At 28.1% G+C, this 12,748-nt stretch overlaps 1 protein-coding gene across 1 annotated transcript in view; it reads left to right on the forward strand.

Moving 5' to 3' along the window:
- Positions 1–6,174, forward strand: part of LOC132938989 (acetylcholinesterase-like) — a 46,258-nt gene extending 40,084 nt beyond the window's left edge. Inside the window, exon 9 of the mRNA XM_061005973.1 lies at positions 1,319–6,174. Within this exon, the coding sequence (XP_060861956.1) occupies positions 1,319–1,485 (167 nt within the window). The 3' untranslated portion in view covers positions 1,486–6,174. The remainder of the gene's footprint in view (positions 1–1,318) is intronic.
- Positions 6,175–12,748: the final 6,574 nt, after the last annotated feature.

The raw sequence follows: 12,748 nt of genomic DNA on the forward strand, positions 1-12,748 counted from the left end.
GTTTGAAAGTATGAGTTAGCAAGAACTTCTTAAGAATTCTTTGAAAGTGTAATTTGCTAATTTGAATTAATCCAATCCACAAAATGATTGTTTTTTTCATTAGTTACAAATTATAAATAAAAAAATCTGTGTAGTCACATTTTAGACTTTAGTTATTATTCTTATATAATAATATATACAATATTACAATATACAAAAATAATTCAACTACGTGGGTAGTGGGTACCTACTGACTAGTGACTACTGTTATTATAATACATTTAAGATACTGAGCGGAGCAATGCATGTATAGATTTCACAAAGATGTGTGTTTTTTGTGATGTCTGTAAACAATATGTATAGTAGAAAAATAGTTCGATCTACAACTTCGAGGGTGGTTTCTGATAGAAAATTGAATATAGTTAGTACTTTTGGGAGGTAAAAGTTTAAAATTTTCAATACTTTTTATAATAATCAGGAAAATCAAAAATAAATAGGGAAAACCGAAATTGTTTTGCAAAACCAGGTTTTGGCGGTCATTTTAATTGTTATATTGTAATTCAAAAATAACGACCATAGAGACTTGACATTTTCACAAAATATTCATATTAGAATTAACTAGCCATGAAATAATTTTCAAAATCTTTTTGTGCTATTATAGGTAGATATTTTATTTATTTTTTACTTACCTACCTATTAAAAATATTTTTTGGTAAACATTACCTACATTCGTATGGTAACATTTTTGTTTTTAGATAAAAAAAAACTTCAAAATTTAATGCAATATCTCACATAAGTTGTTTTTATAGAAATTAAAAAATATGTACGTTATTTTTATAAACGCGTTTGAAGTTCATTATTAGACAAAATTAGTCAAAATCATGAAAATGTACAAGTTATGTTTTAATTGATAGAATGTAGTAAATGTATAAACAATTTTATTTATATCTTAAGACTTAATAGTTTGATACGAGTACAGCATTATAAATACATAATACAATATACTTAGTAATATAGGCTGGCAGACCGTCTCATCCTCTCAGAGTCCTTTTTCACATATGCAATGATTTATCATTGAATTCAAATTGAACACGTCCGGCCATTACATAATGAGTTACTAAATGATAAGGTACCTGCTATACTGGAGAGTGGTTACCTGCTTGCCTACATGCCTAAATATTATTGTGTGATTTCAAATTGCTAACGATAGCTCATAATCATTAATAAAATTGTGAAATCATTCCAATTGTCAATTTAATATAATTAATGAAATCATAAAAAACTTTATTGACGTGTATTAAAAACAATGTAATATATTATGTATTTACTATTTGTTTAGCCCAAGCCTTGAAAGAAACTACCAAAATTACTTGTGAAGATTATCCAGACTCGATGCCTACTACCAACGAAAATTGTACGTTTACGTCATCATTTGCTACTATCAATCCGCGAATCTCCTTCACCATAATATTCATCTTCGTTCTACCGGCACATGGATTGTTCTAAATGAAAAAATTTAAACGACAACAACTTAAACACAACAAAACAAACAAAAAAAAAACCCATAACAAACAAAAAAACGAGAAGTTGAAAAACATTTAACGGCCAATAAGGGTGCTCGTGGCTCGGGACGTCGACACCGGCACCGGTTATGTTGCAAAATCAAAATTTACATATCAGAAACGCGCATATCATTAAATACGTAGACACAACCTAAATGGAATCTGAAACGTGATACAAGTGTTAGGATCAACGAGATTTGTCGAGTGTTAATTAGAGTATATAATAATAATAATAATAATAATAATAATAATAATATTAATTATATAATAATATTAATGTTAAAAATAATATAATAATCATAAAAAAAATACTAACAAATAACGATATAAAACGCTTGTTATCCGTTTCAAATAAACGCGGAAAGGACACTGTTTTCTTACGTGGGAACCCCAAATATATTACCGTATATTATATTAATATATATGATATACAATTATAATATAACCATAAAAGTATATAGTGTCTTCTAGTAAAATTGTCAGTATAAATGTATAATAATATATCATATAGGTAGTATAATAGCAGTATATTAATGTATCACAGCACGTTCTTTAAACTCAAGTCCATTTCGTCCAATTACACTGGGATCACAATATCAACATGCAGACAATCTTAGCTCTTTAATATTGATACTAAAAATATCAACTATAAGTAAACTTTTTAATATAGCTCAATTACATTTATATGTACGTGTGTAAAACAGCTTGAGAAAATTAATCTTTTTGTACAATCTATAGATAGTATATGTATCGAATCTTTTTAACGGATCTAAAGATAGATTATTTATGATAATCGTTTTTTTCATATTTTTATACCCAAAAAAAAAAATAAAATGAGAGAAAATCATGAACTTTTTAGAAATGCTGTAATAACAATCGAAATTTAACATTATCGTTTTAATATTATCAAAATCTATAATAATATAATAATAATTAATCAAAAAACTGTTGCCAAACGAGTACAAAGCCAATGCATTCGTGGGTCGACATTGAACGGCTTTGCGATTATATTATGTTGCAAACCCGTTTTTAAATTATCAGACGATGTTAGGGATGTAGATATAGGGGTTTCATTTTTGAACGATACATAAAAAATATTATGTATACTATTTTATTACTTTTTGAAAGAACGGCTCACTCGTCTGTTGCATATTATATATTATTATATAAGTATATCATTTTTTTTTTTTTTATAGACAGTTAAGATCTTATCGCCGTTGGTCATTCTTCTAACTAAAGCTTTGTTCTATATATTAACATATATAATACATGATATATAATTATATAATAATTAGCAGCATATACAACATAGAGTAATATAGTATTACTCTATGATATACAAGCAGTTCTCGTGCAAACAATATTTATTTAGATACAATAAGAGGAGCAATATTGTTTCATGCATTACTATTTAATTATATCAACAATTTTTTTTTTTATTTCATACCTACTACCTATCATAATTCAATAATCGTGTACTCGTTTCCATAAATTTATCGCATCATCCAACCAATATTTTGTTTTCAAAAAGATATAACTATCTTAAAGATAATTTTTATTATATCATTGCATCATAATTTCTTTATTATTTCGCACCATAAACTTTAATAAGAATCATCACGTGGATTTAGATTTTTTTATGCTGAAAAATATTGTAGTTACCGCCTTTAGTTCAAGACGGTGTGAATACTTGTATAATAAATTGTAAACAATTAATAGTTATGTATCTACCTTGTTATTCTAAAAATATGATGCTTTTGGTTATAGTCATCATCTGATAATTAAAAAAATTGTATTATTTAAAAAAATGTAATGCTCCTCTTTTCACGCTAATGGAAACTAACTTAATCATATCATAATCACTGAGGTAAAACGTTATCACAGAACTATTTTAGTACATTCATTTTTGCTCATGCAACATATTATACTGTCGTTGGCTAAACAAAACACGTATTAAACATAAAATATATTTTTAAAGAACGCGCATTATATTTAAAAAAATTAAAAAAACTATATTGTTAAGTATAAAAAAAAAATTAAAAACTTATGGTTACCTATCTAGAAAATAAGTTGAATGTTTAGCTTTAAGAGATAGATTTAAGCAAAGTTATAAAATGATGCCTAAAATATTTATTTATAAACAATATTGCTAAACTATTGCTGCGCTCTAAAAAATGGCCTACTGTAATTTTACAAAAGAAAATATTTATATCTGCCTGTCAATTCCGTTACATATTAGCGTTTACATAAATATATATTTATATTTATATACTTTTTTTATATATAGTGGACGGGCTAATTTTATAAATATTGATTTTCTTACGCAGACTGCACACCCACCTATAGGCACTGTCTTGTAGCCGATAGTTAAGGCAAAACAAATCGTATGTGTATTTTATGTCAATTAACCAGACTGCGATTTTAGAAAAATAATAATATATTTAAAAAAAAAATCCAAAAAAAAGTATAATAATTATAAAGTAACGACATATCAATATTTATTAATGAACATAAATAATAATATTAAATATAATTTTAACGCTTAGAAAATAGAATGTTTATTTTCGTTTCGCCGCCTTCCGTTACCTAAATATATTGTAATGTCGCTCTAACGAATACTAAACTTAAAGGACATAATATAAACCATAAAAACATCACTGAGTGTTTGAAATCCTACATTATTAAGGTTATTATACCTTGATCAATAATATAATTATATAAATAGGATAATTATATTAATTATTGTTGTTAACCTTGTAACGTCACGTCGTGTTAAACTTAGACCTATTTTTGTACACAATATAACTATTGAATATATTTATATAGTAGATAGTAGGTAGATACCTATGTAATACTTAGTTATTAAAAAAATGGCCGGCTTCATTATACGTGAAATAGATAATAATAATATAACACTGTACGTCAGGTTAGGTACCATAATGATAATTCTATTTGGTTATTGACTTTACGTTGTATTAATAATTGCATATTTCGATGATTTTCTTCATGTTATAATTATTATCATTAGCAAAGCAGACAGAACAAATATCTATATATATATAATAATTTCGAAATATTATGTCGGTACCTACCATTATCGTATTACATATCATTTATACGTATAATACATATATTATATATATAATAATAATATTATAATAATCGTAACATATCAAAAACTATTACGCATGCATATCGTTAATTTATAGAATTATTCGTATTAATTTATGATAACATTGTTTTATGATTTGTCTGAAACAGTTTTCGTCCGACAAACGCGTACCTCTATTCATCCGTGTAGATATGCAGATACATCGTATTGAAACAAATTGTATTAAACGCGCGTTTGTGTTTATAACCACAGCTGAACCATATAATACCCGTCATACGGTCGACTCTCGGTAACTCGAGCTGGTCGAGCTGGACGGATTTAAAAAAAAATTGGACGAGGATCGAGAATTTTGAAATGGGCGAACTGGCACTGGAGACCCGTCGATTCCGCCAATGTATTCTATTTCGATTTCGCCAGTACAGGTATAATAATATCTTTAAAACAACCCATCGATTCCGCCATCTATATACATTTTTAACTATGATGGCCATACCGGCTACTCCTTAACTTAGTTAATTGATTTTAAAATAAATTTTAATTTGACGAATTTTTTTTTTTACATATTAGGTATAATACGCCAAAGGAATAATATTATAAAATAATATGTTCATTTCTATATTTCTATACACTTCGGGCAACTAATTATGCCATGATGGAATATCAGACGTAGGTTAAAATTTTAAATTGTTGGAAATAATTTCTCACGACAATACGCATAAAAATAAACATATCGGAATAATATAACCAAAATGTACACGTTAATCTACAAAATAATAAATCAGGTCACCTACTGATCATCTAAATATTAAAATCATAATGTATCAATGTGATATTCGATATAATATATTATTATAAAATATAAGTAAAAATGAGAGATGTTTTCAATTTTATATAAATTATTTTTTAAAAATGTTGATTAATTTTCAGTTTTAAGTGATACACTTATAATAGGTTGCCGATAAAACTGTTTATACATAATACATATATAAAACGATTGATGAAAGTGAAATTTGTAATAAATTTTTTTCGGGAAGTTTATATTTTCCCCATACTTTTCTACAGGTATTAAATAAATAATATTGACTTCAAATTGGCGGAATCGATAGGTATCGTTTTTGAACTATCCGTACTGGCGGAGTCCATGGACATTATTTTCCCCTAATAAAAAAAAAGCCAAAAGATCGATGAAATCCCGCTGGCATGACATGGAGGCACGTGATACCTACACGTATATTGGTATTATTATATATTAATGTTATGAAGGTTATTGGAGGCGAATTTTATATCTATCATAGTATCATGACTTGTGTGCGTGAAGAATATCGTACCATCAAAGTTTGAGATGCCCAGAGTCGACTGCAGCGTATTATATATATATATATATACACCTACCTACACCATGTATGTGTGCGTGTATTAATTAAATGTGTCAATCTATAATAAATGTGTATGTATATTGTATGTGTATCAATAAAACTATATAAGAAAAATCAACTACTTATGAATATAATTTATGTTGAACGTCTAAGCATTTTATTATTATCATTATTATTTTACTTTACGTACTTATATAGCATAAAAATCGAGTCCAGATTTAAGACCGCTATATTATAGTGGTCAGAAGAGAAGTCAGATGATAAAAAAAAACACAGTCTTTTATTTGTTCTTATCAAAGATTTGAACATTGCGTAACATTAGAGTGGTTTTACGCAGAACTTTATACTTACCTATATACAGCTATACTTAGGTATTACCTATTGGATATTATGCACCAGTCATTGCGTTTTAGTATAGTAGGTATAAATAAGAATAATGCGCTAGAACAGTGGTTTCCTAAATTTTTCTTCTAGCGGCGCCCTATTTGGACTAATAGGTTTTTTTAGCGCACGCCCTTCCCAGAGTCATAAAAAACTACCTATAATCATAATAAATAGATAAAAAAGATAAATAAGATCTAGAAAAAGTTGTAATGGATTATGGATAATAGGAAATATATATATGGAAATATTAATTTTATTATAATCATATATATTTTATAATTTGTATTAATTATTAAGATTTATAAATGTATTTTTAGTAATTATATTAATGGGATGGAAAAGCCTGCATATCACTGCAAATTTTTTTTAAATCTTGGAATTAAACTAGACACAACCACTCTCACTTCAGAATCCACATTGAAAACTATTTCTTGCGGCAATAATTTAGAGGCTGAAAATTTTAAATGAACCAAATTTATTTAATTATGATATTAGGTATCCAGTTTACTAAAATTGATGTCCATTTTTCAGTGAATAAAAAAATAAATATTGTAAAGCTGAATCAAATTAGAATAACGATAACGATTAACACGGCCAAAGACGCAAGTACTTATCGAACAATTGATATTGTATATTCGTATTATTACCTATGTATTACATAAGTTTATGTCGTACTTCACTAACGATTAAGATAAATTAGTTTTTCATTGTTGATGTACGCATTATAACATTCACAGACGTCAGACAAGAGACAAACACTGAGATTTAGTTTAGATTTTAAATATCCTAAAGATAAGTTAAATCGTCGGTTTTCAATTTCAATTTGAAATAAATCATTAAAGTATTGAAAAGTTTTTTTCAATACCTTTTTTAATATTTATTTTTTTATTCCCCGACAATTTAACTATTAAATTGGGGCAGCGTAAATTAATTATTCTAGGACAGAAAGAAAACCTAAGGAGAGCCCTGCCACAATAATAACGAAATATTTTCGATAAAAATAAGTTTTAACCAAACACGATTATACGACAAAATATTGTTCAATAATAGATAAATTGCATACATTTACATTACAGTTCCAATTGTTCCAACAACATTTAACATAGATCGAAAATACAATTCTAACCAGTAACTATATGTATTTCCAATGGGATATTTTCCAATAAGAACGAGTACTTTTGAATGAATAATGGTCTACCTTTTTATTTGTGTGCCTTTGTGTGTGCTGCCCAGTGCCAAATATTCTATAATTGTTAAGTAGTCTATTAAATATTAATAACTAATAACTTATGTCTAATAAAGTAATACGTTATATTGTTAGATGATATTTGATATTTGAACTGCCGGCCCAGTATGATACAGAACACTATATAGCTTCAGCACAGTAGCACACCACGTCAAGTCCACCCCTGAAAGGATAAAATCATAAGTACACAAATATTGTAGGTTGGTATATAAATAGGATAATAATATAGTATGATATTATGTAAGTATGAATTATACAACTACTATAGATGTCTAGTCTAGCATAAAAACCTAACATAATATGAAATGAACATGATTTTTTTTCTTCAAATAGTTGTGTAATTATTATAAAGTTTTTTTTTTTTAAATAGTACCTAAGCCATGTTTATTCTACTCAGGCATTCATAAAACATTCATAACCAGAATTTTTCCTTAATTTGTATGCTGTTTTTCCCGGAGCTTTTGAAAACTATTGGGAATTTTAAATTTTTAACTCCCTAATGCACCAACAACATTCACTTTCCAATCTAACGCCTTATAAAAGTGGGCTCAGTACTAGTTCTTACAACATCATATATTTATTAGCTAAGATAATTGTAGAATGTACCCACCTACATAATATTAATAATAATACAAACAGAATGAACGCCACTGATTAAGATTGACGAGGATTTAAATAAAAAAAACTAACTGAGATCAATATAACACATATCATTCTTTCCATTATATCGCAGTGTTTTTTTTTCGATCTAGGTACCCTGTTGATAAAATTGTTTTTCTTGGGTTTGATAATTTAAAACAAATTTCCTCGTGAGATTATACACTGGTTAAAAAAAACCGTAAGTAAACCGAACAAAATACATAGAATTTCCACAAGCCGCATTTTAACTATACACAAGCCTGTTGACATATTTATTAATAATATTATCAAATAAAAACCAATTATTATACAACATAACACACAATTTTATTCAAGTTAATTTACATATACAATTTACATATTATACAATTTTGCATATACATTATTACAGCAGCATAGTTATAATTTATTAGATAGGTATATACATTTTTTACAAGACATTGTCCGGCGAACAAAACAGCGTCCAGCCGGTGGCCGGGCACAAATGCTTAATGGTCTATATGTCACTGTTAGCCCCGCAACAAAATATTCGCCGAGCGAATTTTTTTCGCCCGTCTCCACATTGAGCGACGTCTAGGTGTGGCCGCGGTTACTGCCATGTCCATTTCTGCAGCATCTCCACGGCCACCACCTGTTACCATTTTCCTGTACGCAGGCCGTCTCGTGGACCGTCAGTTTTGCCAAGCTATATTTTGACTCAGCAATTAGCTGTGTTGAACTTAAGCGTGCGCGTCGGATTCGACCGGCTTAACCGGTGTGCAAGTTGGCGAGACGGACAACATCGTGCCGATATCGATAAGTTCTGTGGTTCCAGGTGTTATTACTGCGCCGTTTGTCGATACTGCATACAGTGAATCCGTCAAAACGTTAACTTCTGCAGTGGACGGACGGACGGCATCTTATCTTGTTCGTCGACTGCTGCATTTGTTTGAAATGCCAAATCGGGCATCGACTTCCATCGTTTTTTGAGCCTTCAAACTTTTGTGATCGCTGCTGTCGACCGCTATCCAGCGGTTTTCTCGTATAGATCGTTGAATACTTGTATCATCAAAGCGGACGAGGACTGCAAATCGATCTCAACGGCCTCGCCATCCGAAATTAATTGCTTTGGCATGTTCGGTAACGATATATATCGTCTATGCAACTTTAAACTGGAGAGATCACTGTACTGAAACCTTGTGGGGCGATTTCCCCGGAGATCGTCAAACACCTGATACATGATTTCTGTAGCGGACTATCAAAGTATATTTGATGATATTATTGTGAATAAAGTAATTTATATATTTACCTATTTACGTGGAACCTTGTTTTAATTTTTAATCGTTAGCTACAAAAGTTGAACATTTTATAAATTTTTAACTACAAAATAATTATTAAATTTTAAATTTGATAAATTTTGTCAAAATTCAAACTTTAAATGCTTATAAAAAAAAATTGTGCTTATGTATTTTTAATATTTTTCAACCGCTATTGTAACAATATATCAAAAGCCTTACATTAAATTTTCAGGATTTTTTACCCAACAAATAAAATTTTATTGGTATTTATAGAAAATAAAATTAAAAAAATGGAAAACTGACAATGTTCGTAAACAGCTCAAAAAGAGTCAAATTATTTTCAAAATTTTATCGTGTATAGAAAATGCTAATATAAACATTCAGTGAAACTTTCAAGCATCTACAGTCATTCGTTTTTTAATTACAATATAGAAGTTACATGAGAAATCGAGTGAATATCAATTGTTGTAAAAATATGAATTTAAAACGCTCTTTAAAATTTAATTTGATTTTAGACTTTTTTTTTTTTGATAAAGGTAACTTATGAGGATTCTTGTATTGCATTTTCAAATCTTAGATTTAAAAAGAAAATTTTATATGAATGTCTAACTCAAAATAATTTGCAAATTTTCGTCATTTTTACGTATTTTTTTACGTTTTTTATTTTATTTTATTTCATTTGAACTTAAAATGCTCATAAAAAAAAATTGTGACTATGGATTTTAAATTTTTTTCATTCGTCTTGAAACAATATAAGGAGCTTTCTATTAAATTTTCAAGCTTTTTTTAACCAACAAATAAAATTTTATTGATATTTATAGAAAAAAAACTAAAAAAAATGGAAACTGAAAATGTCCGTAAACAGTTCAAAACAAATGAAAATATTTTGAAAATGTTATCGTGTATAGAAAATGCAAATATAAACGACCAGTGAAAATTGCATGTATATACGTTCATTTGTTTTAGAGTTATACCAAAAACCAAAATCAATTTTGAGTAAAAATTCCCGTTTTTCCTTAATTTTTTTTTTTGTTTTTCTCAGTGCTTTTGAAAATCACTGAGAATTTTAAATTGTGACCTCTCCAATGCACTAACAATATACTGAAGTTGAAAATCGAAACATTATTTCTACTACTTATCGTGTACACAGATACAAAAATAAAAATAATAAAAAAACACACATTATTGTAAAATCGATATATTCATCGTTCCACTCAGAATCTAAAATATTATTGTCCAAATATTACCCTATTATTAAAATAGATATTTTTGAAGTGTTTGCTATAGATACATGCAAAATGCAATACTTTTTATTCAAGTTTACCCTATTGGTATTATAATATTCGTGTTGAGAATATTTATATGAAAACATTTTTTTTTAGAATGTGAACACTATATTGGTTCTATCCATGATGAAAAAGCTATCTATACCCGAGAGAATAAATTATCTGATTTGTGTTTTTAATTTACTTCATTCGCTTAATATACATATGCCTACTTATCAGTGGCGTACTCAGGATTTTAGAACTGTGGGTCTGCCTTACTTACGAGAGGCCACTGTGTAGAAACATCAAGCAATTAGATATTATAAAGTCGCCCAATGCGCTCGTATCTTATGTGAACATTGATAATATTGTTTGATAACCGAGCATGATGGTGCTGGGCTGGTGAGAAGGCAACCAGTCGTGCGATAGACGCCTTGGGCATAATATGGCCCTATTGAGCGACCAAATAGTTAATAATTGTAATTGTAATGTCTAATAAATACCTTCTTTAAGTATAACTTAAAAGTGTCGTGAACTATTTGTGTTTTATAACACTTATTAGGTATTTACATCACATTTTGATAACAACATTCAATATAACTATAGTATTATATAATATTACTAGAGTCATAACAAATTTCGGGGACATCCCGAGTGCGTCCGCAGTCTTATCGATAAATTATATTACAGTGCCCGAGTGCGTCCACCGTCTTATCGACAAATTAAAATGAATAGCCCGAGTGCGTCCTCGGTCCACAGCTACTATAGGTACCTATTTAAGATAAACTAATCGAATAAAAACATTTAAGATGCTTACATGTTTGACGATCGAATATGGTAGTTCAAATGTACAACTATAATACTATCATTTGTACATTTATGAATGTAAAACACTGGAAACGGTGGGGAAATTAATTTTAAGTCCGATAAGTACTGTTAAGACTATATAATATGTAGACGGTACTTTTAAGTATTGTACTAATTTTTTTTTACAATACGCGGTTTAAGTAATGGTCATTATACATACCTTTAGTGTATTTTTTACTTAATAATAAAGAATGCGAATCATGTGCAAAATGTTTTAATATATTAAAAACTGAATGTTTTAAATTAAATTTATGCAAGAAAATTACATACATCGAAGACAAATAAATCAATTTAAAAATAATAAAATATCAAGATTGAATTTTGTCAAAAGAATGGCATTTAAACACCAGCCTATATAGAATAATAATAACAACAATTTTTTTAAATAAATTGTACGTTTGCCTAAACTTAACGGTTAACGGTGTAAGCTAAAATAAATTAATAATAATAATAAAAATATATAGTAATAAAAAAAATAATCAAAAAAAAATAATAATAAAAAATAATGTGGTTCACCTCCTCGTGGTACACCCCTGGGTAATTTCTAAATGAACTGGGACGCATTCGGGCAATGAAAAAAATATGACCTTTTTTTCTTAGGACGCACTCGGATGATACCTTCTTGTGGACGCACTAGGAACATTAAAAAAGGGTCATTTCGGGACGCACTCGGAAAACTCCCCAAATTTTTAAGTAAAATGTAAAATTTACCTACAAGCTTTACCTTTAGGTATTATTAGGTAATTAATTGGTTTTTTTATTTGTTGCATTAAAATGTATATTCAACCAACAAATGTACCTGAAATATATAAATCATTTTAAGAAGGGATTGTATATATTTATTATTTTATTTTTAGATGTTTATTTGCAATATATTTAATTTATTTTAGTTTTCAATGACTGATTTCATTTTCACAAGAGACATAGAAGGTGGTTCTAAATTGTAATCCAATACAAAAGTCAAAAATAATACATTTCTAAAATGTATATTTTATAATAGATAAAAATAATAGTAAAGAACTAGAACATTACAATAAATTT

This window comes from Metopolophium dirhodum, chromosome 2 (genome assembly GCF_019925205.1).
Source record: "Metopolophium dirhodum isolate CAU chromosome 2, ASM1992520v1, whole genome shotgun sequence".
NCBI classification, from domain to species: domain Eukaryota; kingdom Metazoa; phylum Arthropoda; class Insecta; order Hemiptera; family Aphididae; genus Metopolophium; species Metopolophium dirhodum.